This window comes from Actinia tenebrosa, unplaced genomic scaffold (assembly GCF_029948245.1).
Source record: "Actinia tenebrosa isolate PJP-AT-01 unplaced genomic scaffold, QUT_ActTen_1.0 PGA_scaffold1__47_contigs__length_23844297, whole genome shotgun sequence".
NCBI classification, from domain to species: Eukaryota; Metazoa; Cnidaria; class Anthozoa; order Actiniaria; family Actiniidae; genus Actinia; species Actinia tenebrosa.
Genome location: NW_028292578.1, coordinates 16,449,552 through 16,472,784, shown reverse-complemented (window position 1 = coordinate 16,472,784; position 23,233 = coordinate 16,449,552). Strand labels below are relative to the sequence as shown.

General features: G+C 35.3%; 2 protein-coding genes across 2 annotated transcripts; both read left to right on the top strand.

The window, feature by feature from the left end:
- Positions 1 to 15,865: 15,865 nt before the first annotated feature.
- Positions 15,866 to 16,879, top strand: LOC116290361 (beta-4C adrenergic receptor-like). Its single transcript, XM_031697371.1, has one exon. It carries the CDS (start codon positions 15,866 to 15,868, stop codon positions 16,877 to 16,879), a length of 1,014 nt encoding a protein of 337 aa, XP_031553231.1.
- A 4,109-nt stretch (positions 16,880 to 20,988) lies between these two features.
- Positions 20,989 to 22,035, top strand: LOC116290359 (adrenocorticotropic hormone receptor-like). The gene has a single exon (XM_031697370.1). The coding sequence runs from the start codon at positions 20,989 to 20,991 to the stop codon at positions 22,033 to 22,035; it is 1,047 nt and encodes a 348-aa protein (XP_031553230.1).
- The last annotated feature ends 1,198 nt before the right edge of the window (positions 22,036 to 23,233 follow it).

Sequence of the window (23,233 nt, the reverse complement as noted above, 5' to 3'; positions counted from 1 at the left end):
CATTTTTGAGCAAAAAGCATGGGCTATAGCCTATGGTTTTGATCGATTTTGAACCATGTTCACACATTTTCAAAAAATATGCATTTTTCATGAAGGATGCAAAATAGGTCATTTTAGGGTATTTTTTAAGAAAAAAGCATGGCCTATAGCCCATAGTTTTGATCGATTTTTGACCATTTTCACACCTTTTCAAAAAATATGCATTATTCATGAAGGATGCAAAATAGGTCATTTTTGGCCATTTTTGAGCATAAAGCATGGGCTATAGCCCATGGTTTTCATTGATTTTGGACCATTTTTACACCTTTTCAAAAAAATATGCATTATTCATGAAGGATAGAAAATAGGTCATTTTTGGCCATTTTTCGGCAAAAAGCATGTGCTATAGGCCATGGTTTTGATCGATTTTGGACCACTTTCACACCTTCAAAAAATACGCATTATTCTACAACGTTGCAAAATAGGTTATTTTTGGCCACTTTTGTTCAAACAGCATGGGCTATAGCCCATGGTTTTGATCAATTTTGGACCATGTTCACACCTTTTCAAAAAATATGCATTATTCTACAAGGTTGCAAAATAGGTCATTTTTAGCCATTTTTGGGCAAAAAGCATGGGCTATAGCCCATGGTTTTGATCGCTTTTGGACCACTTTCACACCTTTTCAAAAAATATGCATTATTCATGAATGATGCAAAATATTTCATTTTCAACCATTTTTGAGCAAAATACATGGGCTATAGCCCATGGTTTTGATCGATTTTTGACCATTGTCACACCTTTTCAAAAAATATGCATTATTCTACAATGTTGCCAAATAGGTCATTTTTAGCCATTTTTGAGAAAAAAGCATGGGCTATAGCCCATGGTTTTGATCGATTTTGGACCATTTTCACACCTTTTAAAAAAATACGCATTGTTCTGCAACGTTGCAAAATAGGTGATTTTTGTCCACTTTTGTGCAAACAGCATGGGCTATAGCCCATGGTTTTGATCAATTTTGGACCATTTTCACACCTTTTCAAAAAATATGCATTATTCTACAACGTTGCAAAATAGGTCATTTTTGGCCATTTTTGGGCATAAATCATGGGCTATAGCGCATGTTTTTGATCGATTTTGGACCATTTTCACACCTTTTCAAAAAATATGCATTATTCATGAAGGATGCAAAATAGGTCATTTTTAGCCATTTTTGATCAAAAGCATATGCTATAGCCCATGGTTTTGATCGATTTTGGACCATTTTCACACTATTTCAAAAAATATGCATTATTCATGAAGGATGCAAAATAAGTCATTTTTGGCCATTTTTGAGCAAAAAGCATGGGCTATAGCCCATGGTTTTGATCGATTTTGGACCATTTTCACACCTTTTCAAAAAATATGCATTATTCATGAAGGATGCAAAATAGGTCATTTTTAGCCATTTTTGAGCAAAAAGCATGGGCTATAGCCTATGGTTTTGATCGATTCTGAACCATGTTCACACATTTTCAAAAAAATATGCATTTTTCATGAAGGATGCAAAATAGGTCATTTTAGGGTATTTTTGAGAAAAAAGCATGGCCTATAGCCCATAGTTTTGATCGATTTTGGACCATTTTCACACCTTTTTAAAAAATATGCATTATTCATGAAGGATGCAAAATAGGTCATTTTTGGCCATTTTTGAGCATAAAGCATGGGCTATAGCCCATGGTTTTGATTGATTTTGGACCATTTTTACACCTTTTCAAAAAAATATGCATTATTCATGAAGGATAGAAAATAAGTCATTTTTGGCCATTTTTGGGCAAAAAGCATGTGCTATAGGCCATGGTTTTGATCGATTTTTGACCACTTTCACACCTTAAAAAAATACGCATTATTCTACAACGTTGCAAAATAGGTTATTTTTGGCCACTTTTGTGCAAACAGCATGGGCTATAGCCCATGGTTTTGATCAATTTTGGACCATTTTCACACCTTTTCAAAAAATATGCATTATTCATGAAGGATGCAAAATAGGTCATTTTTAGCCATTTTTGATCAAAAGCATATGCTATAGCCCATGGTTTTGATCGATTTTGGACCATTTTCACACTATTTCAAAAAATATGCATTATTCATGAAGGATGCAAAATAAGTCATTTTTGGCCATTTTTGAGCAAAAAGCATGGGCTATAGCCCATGGTTTTGATCGATTTTGGACCATTTTCACACCTTTTCAAAAAATATGCATTATTCATGAAGGATGCAAAATAGGTCATTTTTAGCCATTTTTGAGCAAAAAGCATGGGCTATAGCCTATGGTTTTGATCGATTTTGAACCATGTTCACACATTTTCAAAAAAATATGTATTTTTCATGAAGGATGCAAAATAGGTCATTTTAGGGTATTTTTGAGAAAAAAGCATGGCCTATAGCCCATAGTTTTGATCGATTTTGGACCATTTTCACACCTTTTCAAAAAATATGCATTATTCATGAAGGATGCAAAATAGGTCATTTTTGGCCATTTTTGAGCATAAAGCATGGGCTATAGCCCATGGTTTTGATTGATTTTGGACCATTTTTACACCTTTTCAAAAAATATGCATTATTCATGAAGGATAGAAAATAGGTCATTTTTGGCCATTTTTGGGCAAAAAGCATGTGCTATAGGCCATGGTTTTGATCGATTTTTGACCACTTTCACACCTTAAAAAAATACGCATTATTCTACAACGTTGCAAAATAGGTTATTTTTGGCCACTTTTGTGCAAACAGCATGGGCTATAGCCCATGGTTTTGATCAATTTTGGACCATTTTCACACCTTTTCAAAAAATATGCATTATTCTACAAGGTTGCAAAATAGGTCATTTTTAGCCATTTTTGGGCAAAAAGCATGGGCTATAGCCCATGGTTTTGATCGCTTTATGACCACTTTCACAACTTTTCAAAAAATATGCATTATTCATGAATGATGCAAAATATTTCATTTTCAACCATTTTTGAGCAAAATACATGGGCTATAGCCCATGGTTTTGATCGATTTTTGACCATTGTCACACCTTTTCAAAAAATATGCATTATTCTACAATGTTGCCAAATAGGTCATTTTTAGCCATTTTTGAGAAAAAAGCATGGGCTATAGCCCATGGTTTTGATCGATTTTGGACCATTTTCACACCTTTTCAAAAAATACGCATTGTTCTGCAACGTTGCAAAATAAGTGATTTTTGTCCACTTTTGTGCAAACAGCATGGGCTATAGCCCATGGTTTTGATCAATTTTGGACCATTTTCACATCTTTTCAAAAAATATGCATTATTCTACAACGTTGCAAAATAGGTCATTTTTGGCCATTTTTGGGCATAAATCATGGGCTATAGCGCATGGTTTTGATCGATTTTGGACCATTTTCACACCTTTTCAAAAAATATGCATTATTCATGAAGGATGCAAAATAGGTCATTTTTAGCCATTTTTGATCAAAAGCATATGCTATAGCCCATGGTTTTGATCGATTTTGGACCATTTTCACACCTTTTCAAAAAATATGCATTATTCATGAAGGATGCTAAATAGGTCATTTTTGGCCATTTTTGAGCAAAAAGCATGGGCTATAGCCCATAGTTTTGATCGATTTTGGACCATTTTCACACCTTTTTAAAAAATATGCCTTATTCATGAAGGATGCCAAATAGGTCATTTTTAGCCATTTTTGAGCAAAAAGCATGGGCTATAGCCTATGGTTTTGATCGATTCTGAACCATGTTCACACATTTTCAAAAAAATATGCATTTTTCATGAAGGATGCAAAATAGGTCATTTTAGGGTATTTTTGAGAAAAAAGCATGGCCTATAGCCCATAGTTTTGATCGATTTTTGACCATTTTCACACCTTTTCAAAAAATATGCATTATTCATGAAGGATGCAAAATAGGTCATTTTTGGCCATTTTTGAGCATAAAGCATGGGCTATAGCCCATGGTTTTGATTGATTTTGGACCATTTTTACACCTTTTCAAAAAAATATGCATTATTCATGAAGGATAGAAAATAGGTCATTTTTGGCCATTTTTGGGCAAAAAGCATGTGCTATAGGCCATGGTTTTGATCGATTTTTGACCACTTTCACACCTTAAAAAAATACGCATTATTCTACAACGTTGCAAAATAGGTTATTTTTGGCCACTTTTGTGCAAACAGCATGGGCTATAGCCCATGGTTTTGATCAATTTTGGACCATTTTCACACCTTTTCAAAAAATATGCATTATTCATGAAGGATGCAAAATAGGTCATTTTTAGCCATTTTTGATCAAAAGCATATGCTATAGCCCATGGTTTTGATCGATTTTGGACCATTTTCACACTATTTCAAAAAATATGCATTATTCATGAAGGATGCAAAATAAGTCATTTTTGGCCATTTTTGAGCAAAAAGCATGGGCTATAGCCCATGGTTTTGATCGATTTTGGACCATTTTCACACCTTTTCAAAAAATATGCATTATTCATGAAGGATGCAAAATAGGTCATTTTTAGCCATTTTTGAGCAAAAAGCATGGGCTATAGCCTATGGTTTTGATCGATTTTGAACCATGTTCACACATTTTCAAAAAAATATGCATTTTTCATGAAGGATGCAAAATAGGTCATTTTAGGGTATTTTTGAGAAAAAAGCATGGCCTATAGCCCATAGTTTTGATCGATTTTGGACCATTTTCACACCTTTTCAAAAAATATGCATTATTCATGAAGGATGCAAAATAGGTCATTTTTGGCCATTTTTGAGCATAAAGCATGGGCTATAGCCCATGGTTTTGATTGATTTTGGACCATTTTTACACCTTTTCAAAAAAATATGCATTATTCATGAAGGATAGAAAATAGGTCATTTTTGGCCATTTTTCGGCAAAAAGCATGTGCTATAGGCCATGGTTTTGATCGATTTTGGACCACTTTCACACCTTAAAAAAATACGCATTATTCTACAACGTTGCAAAATAGGTTATTTTTGGCCACTTTTGTGCAAACAGCATGGGCTATAGCCCATGGTTTTGATCAATTTTGGACCATTTTCACACCTTTTCAAAAAATATGCATTATTCTACAAGGTTGCAAAATAGGTCATTTTTAGCCATTTTTGGGCAAAAAGCATGGGCTATAGCCCATGGTTTTGATCGCTTTATGACCACTTTCACAACTTTTCAAAAAATATGCATTATTCATGAATGATGCAAAATATTTCATTTTCAACCATTTTTGAGCAAAATACATGGGCTATAGCCCATGGTTTTGATCGATTTTGGACCATTGTCACACCTTTTCAAAAAATATGCATTATTCTACAATGTTGCCAAATAGGTCATTTTTAGCCATTTTTGAGAAAAAAGCATGGGCTATAGCCCATGGTTTTGATCGATTTTGGACCATTTTCACACGTTTTAAAAAAATACGCATTGTTCTGCAACGTTGCAAAATAAGTGATTTTTGTCCACTTTTGTGCAAACAGCATGGGCTATAGCCCATGGTTTTGATCGATTTTGGACCATTTTCACATCTTTTCAAAAAATATGCATTATTCTACAACGTTGCAAAATAGGTCATTTTTGGCCATTTTTGGGCATAAATCATGGGCTATAGCGCATGGTTTTGATCGATTTTGGACCATTTTCACACCTTTTCAAAAAATATGCATTATTCATGAAGGATGCAAAATAGGTCATTTTTAGCCATTTTTGATCAAAAGCATATGCTATAGCCCATGGTTTTGATCGATTTTGGACCATTTTCACACCTTTTCAAAAAATATGCATTATTCATGAAGGATGCTAAATAGGTCATTTTTGGCCATTTTTGAGCAAAAAGCATGGGCTATAGCCCATAGTTTTGATCGATTTTGGACCATTTTCACACCTTTTTAAAAAATATGCCTTATTCATGAAGGATGCCAAATAGGTCATTTTTAGCCATTTTTGAGCAAAAAGCATGGGCTATAGCCTATGGTTTTGATCGATTTTGGACCATGTTCACACATTTTCAAAAAATATGCATTATTCATGAAGGATGCTAAATAGGTCATTTTAGGCTATTTTTGAGAAAAAAGCATGGCCTATAGCCCATAGTTTTGATCGATTTTGGACCATTTTCACACCTTTTCAAAAAATATGCATTATTCATGAAGGATGCAAAATAGGTCATTTTTGGCCATTTTTGAGCAAAAAGCATGGGCTATAGCCCATGGTTTTGATCGATTTTGGACCATTTTCGCACCTTTTCAAAAAATATGCATTATTCATGAAGGATGAAAAATAGATCAGTTTTGGCCATTTTTGAGCAAAAAGCATGGGCTATAGCCCATGGTTTTGATCGATTTTGGACCATTTTCACACCTTTCAAAAATATGCATTATTCATGAAGGATGCTAAATAGGTCATTTTTGGCCATTTTTGAGCAAAAGCATGGGCTATAGCCCATAGTTTTGATCGATTTTGGACCATTTTCACACCTTTTTAAAAAATATGCATTATTCATGAAGGATGCCAAATAGGTCATTTTTAGCCATTTTTGAGCAAAAAGCATGGGCTATAGCCTATGGTTTTGATCGATTTTGGACCATGTTCACACATTTTCAAAAAATATGCATTATTCATGAAGGATGCTAAATAGGTCATTTTAGGCTATTTTTGAGAAAAAAGCATGGCCTATAGCCCATAGTTTTGATCGATTTTGGACCATTTTCACACCTTTTCAAAAAATATGCATTATTCATGAAGGATGCAAAATAGGTCATATTTGGCCATTTTTGAGCAAAAAGCATGGGCTATAGCCCATGGTTTTGATCGATTTTGGACCATTTTCGCACCTTTTCAAAAAATATGCATTATTCATGAAGGATGAAAAATAGATCAGTTTTGGCCATTTTTGAGCAAAAAGCATGGGCTATAGCCCATGGTTTTGATCGATTTTGGACCATTTTCACACCTTTTCAAAAAATATGCATTATTCATGAAGGATGAAAAATAGGTCAGTTTTAGCCATTTTTGAGCAAAAAGCATGGGCTATAGCCTATGGTTTTGATCGATTTTGGACCATGTTCACACATTTTTAAAGAATATGCATTATTCATGAAGGATGAAAAATAGGTCAGTTTTGGCCATTTTTGAGCAAAAAGCATGGGCTATAGCCCATGTTTTTGATCGATTTAGCACCATGTTCACACCTTTTCAAAAAATATGCATTATTCTCTAAGGTTGCCAAATAGGTCATTTTCTGCCATTTTTGAGCAAAAAGCATGGGCTATAGCCCATGGTTTTGATCGATTTTGGACCATTTTCACACCTTTTCAAGAAATATGCATTATTCTACAACGTTGCAAAATATTTCATTTTTAGCCATTCTTGAGCAAAAAGCATGGGCTATAGCTCATGGTTTTGATCGATTTTGGACCATTTTCACACCTTTTCAAAAAATATGCATTATTCTACAACGTTGCAAAATATTTCATTTTCATCCATTTTTGAGCAAAAAGCATGGGCTATAGCCCATGGTTTTGATCGATTTTGGACCATTTTCACACCTTTTCAAAAAATATGCATTATTCTACAAGGTTGCAAAATAGGTAATTTTTGGCCATTTTTGAGCAAAAAGCATGTGCTATAACCCATGGTTTTGATCGATTTTGGACCATTTTCACACCTTTTCAAAAAATATGCATTATTCATGAAGGATGCAAAATAGGTCATTTTTAGCCATTTTTGAGCAAAAAGCATGGGCTATAGCCTATGGTTTTGATGGATTTTGGACCATGTTCACACATTTTCTAAAAATATGCATTATTCATGAAGGATGCAAAATAGGTCATTTTAGGCTATTTTTGAGAAAAAAGCATGGCCTATAGCCCATAGTTTTGATAGATTTTGGACCATTTTCACACCTTTTCAAAAAATATGCATTATTCATGAAGAATGCAAAATAGGTCATATTTGGCCATTTTTGAGCAAAAAGCATGGGCTATAGCTCATGGTTTTGATCGATTTTGGACCATTTTCACACCTTTTCAAAAAATATGCATTATTCATAAAGGATGAAAAATAGGTCAGTTTTGGCCATTTTTGAGCAAAAAGCATGGGCTATAGCCCATGGTTTTGATCGATTTTGGACCATTTTCACACCTTTTCAAAAAATATGCATTATTCATGAAGGATGAAAAATAGGTCAGTTTTAGCCATTTTTGAGCAAAAAGCATATGCTATAGCCCATGGTTTTGATCGATTTTGGACCATGTTCACACCTTTTCAAAAAATATGCATTATTCATGAAGGATGCTAAATAGGTCATTTTTGGCCATTTTTGAGCAAAAAGCATGGGCTATAGCCCATAGTTTTGATCGATTTTGGACCATTTTCACACCTTTTTAAAAAATATGCCTTATTCATGAAGGATGCCAAATAGGTCATTTTTAGCCATTTTTGAGCAAAAAGCATGGGCTATAGGCTATGGTTTTTATCGATTTTGGACCATGTTCACACATTTTCAAATAATATGCATTATTCATGAAGGATGCAAAATAGGTCATTTTAGGCTATTTTTGAGAAAAAAGCATGGCCTATAGCCCATAGTTTTGATAGATTTTGGACCATTTTCGCACCTTTTCAAAAAATATGCATTATTCATGAAGGATGCAAAATAGGTCATTTTTGGCCATTCTTGAGCAAAAAGCATGTGCTATAACCCATGGTTTTGATCGATTTTGGACCATTTTCACACCTTTTCAAAAAATATGCATTATTCATGAAGGATGCAAAATAGGTCATTTTTAGCCATTTTTGATCAAAAGCATATGCTATAGCCCATGGTTTTGATCGATTTTGGACCATTTTCGCACCTTTTCAAAAAATATGCATTATTCATGAAGGATGAAAAATAGATCAGTTTTGGCCATTTTTGAGCAAAAAGCATGGGCTATAGCCCATGGTTTTGATCGATTTTGGACCATTTTCACACCTTTTCAAAAAATATGCATTATTCATGAAGGATGAAAAATAGGTCAGTTTTAGCCATTTTTGAGCAAAAAGCATGGGCTATAGCCTATGGTTTTGATCGATTTTGGACCATGTTCACACATTTTTAAAGAATATGCATTATTCATGAAGGATGAAAAATAGGTCAGTTTTGGCCATTTTTGAGCAAAAAGCATGGGCTATAGCCCATGTTTTTGATCGATTTAGCACCATGTTCACACCTTTTCAAAAAATATTCATTATTCTCTAAGGTTGCCAAATAGGTCATTTTCTGCCATTTTTGAGCAAAAAGCATGGGCTATAGCCCATGGTTTTGATCGATTTTGGACCATTTTCACACCTTTTCAAGAAATATGCATTATTCTACAACGTTGCAAAATATTTCATTTTTAGCCATTCTTGAGCAAAAAGCATGGGCTATAGCTCATGGTTTTGATCGATTTTGGACCATTTTCACACCTTTTCAAAAAATATGCATTATTCTACAACGTTGCAAAATATTTCATTTTCAACCATTTTTGAGCAAAAAGCATGGGCTATAGCCCATGGTTTTGATCGATTTTGGACCATTTTCACACCTTTTCAAAAAATATGCATTATTCTACAAGGTTGCAAAATAGGTAATTTTTGGCCATTTTTGAGCAAAAAGCATGTGCTATAACCCATGGTTTTGATCGATTTTGGACCATTTTCACACCTTTTCAAAAAATATGCATTATTCATGAAGGATGCAAAATAGGTCATTTTTAGCCATTTTTGAGCAAAAAGCATGGGCTATAGCCTATGGTTTTGATGGATTTTGGACCATGTTCACACATTTTCTAAAAATATGCATTATTCATGAAGGATGCAAAATAGGTCATTTTAGGCTATTTTTGAGAAAAAAGCATGGCCTATAGCCCATAGTTTTGATAGATTTTGGACCATTTTCACACCTTTTCAAAAAATATGCATTATTCATGAAGAATGCAAAATAGGTCATATTTGGCCATTTTTGAGCAAAAAGCATGGGCTATAGCTCATGGTTTTGATCGATTTTGGACCATTTTCACACCTTTTCAAAAAATATGCATTATTCATAAAGGATGAAAAATAGGTCAGTTTTGGCCATTTTTGAGCAAAAAGCATGGGCTATAGCCCATGGTTTTGATCGATTTTGGACCATTTTCACACCTTTTCAAAAAATATGCATTATTCATGAAGGATGAAAAATAGGTCAGTTTTAGCCATTTTTGAGCAAAAAGCATGGGCTATAGCCTATGGTTTTGATCGATTTTGGACCATGTTCACACATTTTTAAAAAATATGCATTATTCATGAAGGATGAAAAATAGGTCAGTTTTGGCCATTTTTGAGCAAAAACCATGAGCTATAGCCCATGGTTTTGATCGATTTTGGACCATTTTCACACCTTTTCAAAAAATATTCATTATTCTCTAAGGTTGCAAAATAGGTCATTTTTAGCCATTCTTGAGCAAAAAGCATGGGCTATAGCTCATGGTTTTGATCAATTTTGGACCATTTTCACACCTTTTCAAAAAATATGCATTATTCTACAACGTTGCAAAATATTTCATTTTCAACCATTTTTGAGGAAAAAGCATGGGCTATAGCCCATGGTTTTGATCGATTTTGGACCATTTTCACACCTTTTCAAAAAATATGCATTATTCTACAAGGTATCAAAATAGGTCATTTTTGGCCATTTTTGAGCAAAAAGCATGTGCTATAACCCATGGTTTTGATCGATTTTGGACCATTTTCACACCTTTTCAAAAAATATGCATTATTCTACAAGATTGCAAAATAGGTCATTTTTGGCCATTTTTGAGCAAAAAGCATGTGGTATAACCCATGGTTTTGATCGATTTTGGACCATTTTCACACCTTTTCAAAAAATATGCATTATTCATGAAGGATGCAAAATAGGTCATTTTTAGCCATTTTTGAGCAAAAAGCATAGGCCATAGCCTATGGTTTTGATCGATTTTGGACCATGTTCACACATTTTCAAAAAATATGCATTATTCATGAAGGATGCAAAATAGGTCATTTTAGGCTATTTTTGAGAAAAAAGCATGGCCTATAGCCCATAGTTTTGATAGATTTTGGACCATTTTCACACCTTTTCAAAAAATATGCATTATTCATGAAGGATGCAAAATAGGTCATATTTGGCCATTTTTGAGCAAAAAGCATGGGCTATAGCCCATGGTTTTGATCGATTTTGGACCATTTTCACACCTTTTCAAAAAATATGCATTATTCATGAAGGATGAAAAATAGGTCAGTTTTGGCCATTTTTGAGCAAAAACCATGAGCTATAGCCCATGGTTTTGATCGATTTTGGATCATTTTCACACCTTTTCAAAAAATATTCATTATTCTCTAAGGTTGCAAAATAGGTCATTTTTAACCATTCTTGAGCAAAAAGCATGGGATATAGCTCATGGTTTTGATCAATTTTGGACCATTTTCACACCTTTTCAAAAAATATGCATTATTCATGAAGGATGCAAAATAGGTCATTTTTGTCCACTTTTGTGCAAAAAGCATGGGCTATAGCCCATGGTTTTGATCGATTTTGGACCATTTTCACACCTTTTCAAAAAATATGCATTATTTTACAACGTTGCAAAATAGGTCATTTTTATCCATTTTTGGGCAAAAAGCATGTGCTATAGCCCATGGTTTTGATCGATTTTGGACCATTTTCACACCTTTTCAAAAAATATGCTTTATTCTACAAGGTTGCAAAATAGGTCATTTTTGGACATTTTTGAGCAAAAAGCATGTGCTATAGCCCATGGTTTTGATCGATGTTGGAACATTTTCACACCTTTTCAAGTAATATGCATTATTCATGAAGGATGCAAAATAGGTCATTTTATGCTATTTTTGAGCAAAAAGCATGAGCTATAGCCCATGGTTTTGATCAATTTTGGACCATTTTCACACCTTTTTAAAAAATATGCATTATTCTACAACGTTGCAATATAGGTCATTTTTGGGCATTTTTGTGCAAAAAGCATGGGCTATAGCTCATGGTTTTGATCAATTTTGGACCATTTTCACACCTTTTCAAAAGATATCCATTACTCTACAGGGATGCAAAATAGATCATTTTGGCCAATTTTGGGCATAAAGCATGGGCTATAGCCCATGGTTTTGATCGATTTTGGACCATTTTCACACCTTTTCAAGAAATATGCATTATTCATGAAGGATACAAAATAGGTCGTTTTTAGACATTTTTGAGCGAAAAGCATGTGCTATAGCCCATGGTTTTGATCGATTTTGGACCATTTTCACACCTTTTCAAAAAATATGCATTATTCTACAAGAATGCAAAATAGGTGATTTTTAGCCATTTTTGAGCAAAAAGCATGGGCAATAGCCCATGGTTTTGAACGAAGGATGATGGATGAAGGATATTCATGAAGGATGCAAAATAGGTTATTTTTGACAAAAAACGTGGATTGTATATAGACCACAGTTTGGAGCGATATTCGACCATCATATCAAACATTGATTGGGCTAGGTAAGAGCTTAGCATTCATATGAGGAGAACGTTTGCTATTTTTCTTTCCTCCAAAACTTCCTCGATTTTCCAAAGTTTTTGTTGTCTTACTTGTTTTTATTTTATTTCATCTTATTTTCTTCTTCAAAAATGTTTATTTCGAATTTGTTTTGTGACGACGGGTTTTTTGTTTGCCGCTTCTGCGCCAGAATCCAAATATGGAATTGATCATACCATATAAGGAGTGAGCTTTCTCTACTGCAACCTCGACACTAGCATATAGAGTAAAGCTTGATATGTTTCACATCTTCACATCATGTATTTACACGTTTACATTTGATATGGTACCATGTTGGATGATTTTTGGGCAAAAACCATGTGCTATAGCCTATTACTTTGATCGCTTTCGAGGTATGTTTTCAAATATAGCATGACTTTGCAGGTTTTGGACAAAAGCAATAATTGATATAATCATACTTTACATGAGTTTGAAATATCTCTTAATATTATCTGTTAAAATATCTGTATTTTTAATCTTTCCAGTTACTGCGGTTTTTTTATTTCGGTATTGCCTTTATTATCTCCTTTTTTCTTAGTGTTTACTTTTATCAATTTTGACAATCTGTCGTAGCAGAAACAGGGTGTAGCGCTGTTGACAATATTTAGTGTATCTATGACGTCGAGGGAAGTTCATAAAAAAATGGCGAACTGATTATATTAACATGACTTATTGTTCTTGATTTGTATTCACGTCATAGCCGCCATCTTGGTTGAATGAAACGGAACTTTAATTACTAGCCTATAATCTCTTAATCTTTTATTTAAAAAAAAAATCTTGGTTGAAAAATTAGAACGGAACTCTTTGCCTTATAATTTCTTAATTTCTTAGTAAACGAAATAATATGCCCTAATTTCTTTACTGCCAGGTGCGTTGCATTTCAAGAGTCGCTATTTTTTTAAAAAAAGCCTAGAATAGTATACTATTATTGTTAAAGACGGCAAATTGAAGTCTTTTTACGTTAACGTACTTTTTACATCACTAAGTTGGACCATTTATCATTTTTGTTAGTATTAGTCATGTGAGTTTTTTTTGTTAAGGTCAAAACATGCTAGTGTTAAGTCAACACATCTCAAAATATATCTGACTATTTCTGACATTTCTACCACCTAAAACCAGAAATCAAGTATGTACAAATCACATGTTATCAATAAAAAGTAAGAAAAACCTTTATATCTATATAACTGCGTTTCGTTTTGAACCCGGAAGTCGTTTTTCTATACGTGTAATTGACGTTAATAGTCCCCTTCGTCCCCTTCACAGTTCCCTTTGCCATCTTGAAAGGTAGACGTGCCTTTGCATCGAAGCGAGACGAACTGTGAATAATTGTCCAAGGCCGGTGTTAAAAAAAGGTCTCTATCATTGCAAGCTCAGCGTTCGTCTCGCTTCGATGCAAAGGCACGGCTACCTTTCAAGATGGCGCAGGGAACTGTGAAGGGGGCAATTCAAAGGTCTGTTATCGGAGTCACCCACTATCACATTCCTTGAGCTTCATCCGCATAAAATCGCACGTAAAACAAATTGAATTACATGTGTGGGTTATGAATTACTTTGAGGAAGTTATCGATGTTTGATGATTTATGCCGGCGCGTTCGGTTTCGTTAATTAAACTAAACTAATTCATCAATAATAATCTTTTTAGACATGACGAAATAATGTAGTTTAAAGCATTTAGTTCAAGTTCCTTTTGAATACAGTTTTAGCTTTGGATTCATTAGTCATTCTGTAAGGATTTAGCTTGGGAGTTTTTCACAACAAGTTGTCGACACTAAATTGTCATGCAACCTTTATTTGGCCTTGGTGTTTCTAAAGCATCTTCACGTAGCAGTGTAATTTAATGGAAAACTAATTTATTTGTTCTTCAGTTCTATCATTAATAATTTATTCTTGCCAATGTTTTAATATATATATATAATTGTTCTCCAAATCGGTAGATAATTAGTTTTTTTAGTTTACGCCAAGTTATCTTTAACCATTATTTTATTTATGGAAATGACAAATCTAGTCTGGCCATCTTTTCAAATCGAAAACGTTTTCCTATCTATTTCGAATTTTCTATGAATCAGCTCACACATTATTTCATTCTCATCTAAACATTATTTTTGCGAATATAAAAAATAGAAATCTATGGTTTGTTCGAAATTCAAACTTATGTTAGTCGACAGGAAATTAATATTTCAGTATACAGGTACTGTTCTATACTGATTCAATTAAAATTACTTTATTGTTTTTAAAGATTACAGATTTTTTCATATATTTTCGGAAATTTTATGAATCAGTGTGATGAAGGCAGGTCTAGAAAATGAAACCAACCCTAATTTTGACCTACTAATTATTTACTTCGACTCCTTCAAGGTTTAGTTTTCATAAAAGCTATTGGTCGTTTTTGATTGCTCTGTCGTTTTAGGAACACGGTCAGTTATTATGCATGGTACTGACAATTTACTTCGGCATTTCTTCAGTCATCAGATGAAGCGGCTTTAATTTGAAAACTGAAAAAAGAACTTATGAAAAAGTTAAGTATTGTTATTATAACAGAGGAATAAAATTAATAAACAAGATCTGGCAGCTTGCCGAAAATTTAGCTGTCTAGTTAAAAACGGGACAGACTTAAATTTCATGTATTTTAGCATAAAATAAAAGCTAGAGAGTTAAATGAATTGTAAATGTTAATGATTGGTGACACAATAGGAATACAATTTAATAAATTCAAAAAATCATTAACAGACAATAGATCGAATTATTATTTTTTTAAGGGACTGATAGCAAAACAAATGGATGCAATTTGCTAATGTACGTCAAAGAGAAGATTTTCCGTGTAGATTTATATGTATGCACTAACCAGGTGGCTTCAAACATCACCCGATAAAAGAGCAAAGATCTCCGTAATCTTGTTTGTATAGAGAAGTAATCAAGGCAGTAATATTGAAACCAACTTTTCTGGTTTTCTTTTTAAAATTTAAAAAAATTGAAACGCCAACAAACTGAACGTTGAAAAATGTCCAGGAAGCGTTGATTTTGCCCTTCGGGAAAAAAAGGAGTTGGTAAGCTTTGCTATCATTCAGTAAGAGTGACACTTACGAAACGTTTGTATGCCTTACCCTGGGGATTATCTTTGACTGAATAAGCAGATAAAGACAGATAGCATAGAATACTAAGATTGTAAATATTCTATTGACGTTTAACTTGACTGGTCTGTAAGCTTCAATAGAGCAAGAAATCAACTTGGACGGCTGTAGGAGCGACAATAAGAGCAAGAAATTAACTTGGACGGCTGTAGGAGCGACAATATGAGCCAAACAACATCAACAACACCCATAATCTTCCACAGCGCCTTCATCGCGACCACAGCCTTCTGCTTTATCTGCACAGTCGTCATATCCGTTGGAAATTTTGTCGTCCTTTTTTCGATTTACAAGGACCCGGTGAAAAATCTTCGAAATCCTTCGTCGATTCTCTTCACAAACCTAGTGTTTTCGGACTTCCTGACAGGTTCTTTGTTGGCTCCTCTATTTTCATTGGACTCTCTGATGGATGTTTATGGCAAAGACAGTGTTATTATCGATGCTATCATGTTTATTCTAGGAAGTTTGTTGCTGTTTGTTAGCAACCTTACGATTACTGCAGTCTCATTTGATCGGTTGATAGCTGTAGCAAAACCGTTATACTACAAAAGCATTGTTACTACGAGAAAAATCAAAATTGTCATTGCCTTGATATGGATACTTTCGCTTTTCATCTGCCTTCTGCCGGTGTTCCAAGTTCCACGATGGCTATTCCTCTTGATTTACAGTCACAGCCATGTCTCAGTTCCCTTGGTCTCCTTGACAACCGTTTACGTCACGATTTTTAGAAAACTACGAAAGCATCGCAAACTTTTGCAGAACAATTCTAACATCAACGATGCCAATAAAGAAAATAAAGACAACAAAATGAGTAGAAGAATGCAGCGTGATCAACACCTGACGATTACCATCGTCCTAGTGATGATATTCTTCTGCACGGCATCTCTTCCATTCGTTGTGTGCGTTCACTTAACGACAGTTATTGACAACTGCCCAGACTGTTTCAGCGAGAACACGACAAGGACTATAACATCAGTGTTTTATTTCTCTGGCAGATGTATCATTTTAAACGCAGCGCTTGACCCATTTTTGTTGATACTAAGAATGTCGAAAGTTCGCCAAGCTGTTGTAGCAACATTCGGTGTTCGTCGTCTTGTTCGACCGAGATCAAGAATTACACGTGTTGCTCCAGCTCTAAGCACCATCTACGAACCAGATCTTCAGTTGACTATTCATTGATTATAACTAATAAAATTGGACTGAATTAGTGCAAAGATTTGTAGGTCTACGGTCTACTGTCACAGTGCAGGGGCGGATCCAGGATTTTTTCAAAGGGGGGGTTGTAGCATTGATTGAGGTGGTGGAGAGACATAGCAGACCAAAGGGTTAGGGAGACATAGTTTCAAGCCAGTTAAATGTCATTATTGTTACTGAGGTCAAAAATGTTTAATAGCCATTTATAGTAACAAAATATAAGTATGTGATATATATATATATAATAATAATCTACATATCATCAAGCAGTGAGGCCATGTTAAAATAAAAGCCTTCTAGGATTAGCTTTGATGAACAACTTGCATACTTCATCTGTGGGGCATCTGACATCGTAATGCATTGCCATTAAAGCTAGGTCAGGCAGACGTTGTTCCGACATCTGATCTGGAATAGGTCTTTATCTTTCTCATTAGGGAGAAGGACCGCTCTGCCTCAGCACCGTTGACATCGGTAAAGTGCAGGCAACTACAAGGAGGCTGTGGATATGTTTGGGAAGGAATCTTCATTACATACAGCAAGCGTCTCGGAGTAGTACCTTGCCATAACAACTGCCATCTTTGAAGCTCACTCTTGAGGGACTAATTGCAAATGTCATATCTGCCTCCCATTTCATCAACCCTGCAATGTTATCTGTGAGGTTCAGGTTCTTGCTGACAATTACAGATGGTATCAGTGACAGAAGATGGTGTGCATGACGTCCTTCGTCAGTTGGAAACCGCTCTTTCATCTGGCTTATAAGAGAATCGAGAAATGGAATGCAATGGCTCCTTTGTAATACACTTATGAACTTTCGCTTGGTGTGTTGTTTCGGAACCTTTAAAGTGCTGTTTTCCTTGGAACAGATTCAGTGACTCCTACATTTGCTGTCAAATCTTTTATGTCACTATACCACGCTGCAAATCTATCATCTACAGCATTTCTGGTATCCTGGAGACTTCTGATAACATCGTCAACCATTTTGTAAGCCTCGTATACGTCTTGATCTCTTTTCTGAAGTTTGGAGGCAACGGCTTTGACATAATCCAATACGTTCTTCGTTGTAATAAAAGTAACGGAAGTGGGTCTTATGATAATGATTATTTGCTGCAGGCAAGCATGGTTGATGAGATAATTGATGGGGGGGGGGGGGGGTTGCAGGAATTTTGGTTGCATGATGTTTATTTTTTGGCTCAACCCTTGCACGTTATTAACGTGCATTAACACCCCCCCCCCCCCCCCATCAACTCTCTAATGGTCCATCCCTTAGGGGGATCACATATGCTTAGACAGCTGGAGATGGGACAAGGTAAATACTTACGGGAATCAAAAGAGGGAAATCACTAAGAAGTAACCACTAATAGGGGGGGGGGGGGGGGGTCATAAAGAAAAATGGTGCCTCTTGGAGGAGGAGGCCATCATTTTGATAAATAGTTTTAGATTGACGGTTTTTCTTCCCGCAAACAACAGACATGATCACGTTTTCATCGTTTCCTGTATTTTACTTGACCTCTTGCAAACCTTCTCAACAAGGACAAATATTCTTTTTATATCTATTACATGGATAATTTTGCGATTCCTTTTCACTAATTTTAAAGAATCTTTTCACTCAACAACTGACGTTTCACATTTGCCGTAAATGAGATTCTAAATCTTTCTATCAATACGACTCGCCTAACCGTGGCGCATTGAACTTATTTTTTTACTAGTTAGCCAACCAGACAGTGAGAACTTGTGCATTTGCATCGACGTGAAATCCCTCAACATGACCACGAATATTTAATTAAAACTATTCAAACAAAAACTATTCAAACAAAAAAATCCTCCTATACTCCTCCTAATGAGCGATCCCTTAGAACACATTTTAGAAGCCAAAAGCAGTATTGAATATACCAACATGTTATAAGTAAGTCTACGTTTATACAGCTATTTAAAAAAGGTTGAATACTGAATACTGCACACTAAATAGTGCATTCCAAGACCAAAGGGCATTGTGGGTCTCGTTAATTTGAAATAGATTAACTCTCTACATGTAGTTAGCATGCATATTGTTTCAGATGGAATACCAACATGTTATAAGTAAGTCTACGTTTATACAGCTATTTCAAAAAAGGTTGAAATACTAAATGCTGCATACTAAATAGTACATTCCAAGACCGAAGTGCATTGTGGGTCATAGCGAGATTCATTAAAAGTAGGATTAATAATAATTATTTATTCTATTTTTAGTGTATTTCATCTGAAGCAATATACCAACTACATGTAGAGTTAATCTATTTCAAATCAACGACACCCACAATGCCCTTTGGTCTAGGAATGCACTATTTACATGTATATAGTGTCCAGTATTCAGTATTCAACCTTTTTTTAAATAGCTGTATATACTTATTTCAATAAAGTTAGTCACCAAAAACCTAGAAAGCTGTGATCGCTGAGAATCATGGGAAATATTTCTTGACACAAACTGCAGCAGTTGAGGATGCTCAGAGGAGGTGAACTCGTAACTGGTAAAAGATCTCAAGTCCATCAACAGTTATCAAGCGCTTACTGTGACATGTAAAATATGTCTACCCATAATCCTTGTTGGTCTCAGCTTTGTAGCTTTTCTGGTGACTAACGTTATTGAAATAAGTATATCTCTATATCTACTGAAATACAGAAGGATAAAGCCTGGTTTCCAAACTTTAATAATGATGATGATAATTATTATTATAATGACCATGAAACTTTATTTCAAGAGAGAACTTTTTTTCTCGTCTTTTTAACCGTTTACACTGAAGAACTTATTGCGTACCCCGGCCAATACATTACGTGACTGGACGACCAACCAATGAACCAGAACAATAAGCCTTTTCACAGTTTAAGAATCGATTCCACTGCGCATACGATTTTATCCTGAATTTCTACCTTCTTTTGCCTAAACCTTCTTTTGTTCTTAATTAAACAAAAGAAAGTGAGAAATTCGGGATAAAATCGCATGCGCAGTGGAATCGATACTTAAACTATGAAAAGGCTTATATCAACACCCGGGACATTTGTAGCGGCCTTTTGGGCTCCCTGTGGAGACCTACTCCCCGCAAGGGGTTATTGGGAGATTTAGTCGTGCTCGATGACGTTTTATGTACGTCAAACATGAAGTAAAGTTTATCGTTTCAGTGTCCACACATTCATACTCACGAAAATGTTTACGTATTATTTGCTTTATGGAATTGTTTCTTATACAAAGGAAATAGGAATTGAATAAGTTTTCTGATGGTTCAGTGAAGCTTTCAAAAAACGTCAGTCGATTTTATTGTAAAATCAGTTCTATGAGGTTTTTCTCTTTTTTAAAAGCCAAACGCACGCACAAAGAATAAAGTTGGTCAAACTCCTTCGTAAAGCCAAGTCATACTTCACTCATTTAGCATTTTCTAGTCACATTTTATCATTTTTGGGGCAGAATTTGGTAAGATAAGTTGTTTTCTTACAAGATACACGTATGTATGTGACGTGAGAACACGACTAGTTGTTTGATCTAAACGAGTTTCAGATGTTTGAAACTGAGCAGATCGAAATAAAGTTTTTGGTTTTCACGCTGTTTTTGAACTTTGTTCTCGCAAGGCAAAACAACACAGGTACTCGTGCTCCGCTTTGAGGCAGTGCGGCCTAAATTTATTTCAAGCCGCAGTAGATAGGGCGATTGAATCACGTGATTTTTCTACATTTATCTTAGTGACATCGAATTGGTTAAGCAGATCAGTTCCTCTTGCTATCGTGCATGATATCTACATATTTGATCATTTTTTTAACTAGCTTATCATTATTATTGTTTGTTTGATCCCTTTTCCCCCGAGTTTTTTCAAAACAAATTGCCGTCCAATTGTTTCTAAGAAAAGATGAAGATCTGGTATAAGAGCAATATAAAATAAACGTCGCCCTCTTTCTGGTCCGCATCCTGGATTGAAACACCTGCCTGCTTCTCGGCTTCCCACTGAACTGGACTAGGATTTACGAGCAGTGTTGACCTAACTTGATCATAGTCCTGGATTGAGAAAAAACCCACAGAGGCCGGATACAAGGGAGATATCTTGTTAAGATTCCAAAACAAGTCCATGCAGATGCAGAATACGACGAAGAGCGAGCCCCAGATATTCCAAGCAGCTTTCATCGCCACAACAATTTTTTGCTTCATCGCCACATTCATCATATCTTTTGGAAACTTTGCTCTTCTTTACGCTCTTTATAAAAACCTAAAATACGATCCTCGGAATCCTTCGTTGCCTCTCTACATTAACTTGATCTTTTCAGACTTTCTTACGGGATTCGTAGTTGGTTCGCTGACCACGGCCGATGCCTATATCGATGTCTTTGGCAAAAATAGTGTAGCACTCGACTCCTGCCTTTTTCTTTTTGGAGGTTTACTGATGTTCGTCAATAACTTGACCATAACGTCAATTTCTGTTCTTCGCTTGATAGCCGTAGTCAAGCCATTGCTATACAGATGTAGTATCACCGCAAAAAGAATTAGACTCCTCATCGTATTTATATGGTTGTTTTCGTTTCTCATCTGTCTTCTACCGGCTTTTCGTTTGCCACAGTGGATCGTAATTCTGATCTATAGCCACAGCCATGCAACAATACCAATTGTCATTCTGACTTCCGTGTACCTTGTGATCTTGAGAAGTCTTAAGAAGCAAAGAAGATATTTTTTGAACATGCATGAGAGAATGGAAGATACTATGTTGAAAAAACGAATAGAGCGGGATCATTCGCTGATCGTGACTATAGCCATGGTATTGGTGCTATTTTGTTTATCATCGTTTCCTTTCGTCATTGGTGTTCATGTTTTAACCTACATTCAAAACTGTGATAACTGCTTGAGCGAGTTTGCTATGCGTATGATAACCTCTGGAATATATTTTTCTGGGAGGTGTGTTCTCTTAAACTCGGCCCTCGATCCTTTTCTATTGACAGTACGAATGCCGAAGATACGGGAAGCTGTAAGAAAAACCTATGCGCGACACCTTTGCCTTTTCTCGAAGAGCATGGTTCTCCCTCAACCGAAAAAAGTAGCTATTCAAAGCAGTAACGATAAGCAAGAAACAGCGGCTGTTGTGCTGCAAAAAGTGCATGACATCGTTAATGTTACCGTCCATGATCAGTAAACAGAAGAGATAGGTCGAGTGGATGGATCAAGGATTATACAGGAAAAGTTTGAAAGCAATAAGACATGTCATATACAGAAGACATGTCATAGGAGGCATTTGAGGTTAGTTGTCATCATTTGTAGTAAATTGAAACAGTGATAGCTACGAGTTAATATACTTTGCAATAACCCTTCTATAAACCTTGAGTAAGACAATGTGGTTTGATACGGGATATTTTGCTGCTCCAGAAAAGTTTTGCTTATCTACTAATACCTCCTTTGACGTCACTCTAATAAATATACACTGGAACCACGTTAATCCGCCCACCGAAGGGACATTCAAAAGTGGCCGTATTAACGTGGTGACCGTATTAAGTGGGCTGTCAAAAATATGATAAAAACGTGTTTTATTAATCAGTACGAAACTACTAAACAATTGAAGTGCAATAATGCATATTGTATTTTTAAATAATGTTTCTAAAACTTCTGATGCTAATGGAGCTCAGTTATAACTCAACTTTAGTAGTACTTTAAAACTTTAAATTGTACAGTAGTACAGGACTGTAGATATAACAGTAGAACGGAGAAAACTGAGTACAGTAACAACTGCTTTTTAAAATAGGCAGTGACTTTGCTCTGTACAGACGAATGAAGCTTCCTTTGAAGCCATACTGACTCGAGGCTGGATATAACCCCAGACAGGCTATCGGCATGGCTCGTTTTAATACTGTACAGCTATAAAATAAATGCAGACGTACTTTAGCGAATCGCGCTATACGTGTTTCTCTGTTTGAAGTTATTGTTGTGTTGATTCTGATTCAACAAAAAGCATTAATGTAAAATGTTAACCGAATGAATAAAAGAATCACAAATTTTGCAGCAATAGCTTTACAGTATTTACATTAAGATCTAAACTGTAACCTATTTGTCCTGGCCGTAATACGGGGTTAAAAAGTATGGAAGTTTGTCAATCGGGCCACAAAAAAGTGGCCGTTGGCCGTATCATAACGGGTGGCCGTATTAAGCAGGTACATTTTACAGTAAATGTATGGGCATTTCGTCGGGACCCAAAAGAGCTGACAGCAATAACGGGGTGGCCGTATTAAGCGGGTGGCCGTCAAAGGCGGGGTTCCACTGTATTGGAAGTATAAGCCTTGATATGGTATATAGTATAAACCTTGATATAGCCAAGATGCATCACTCAAATCATATGCAAA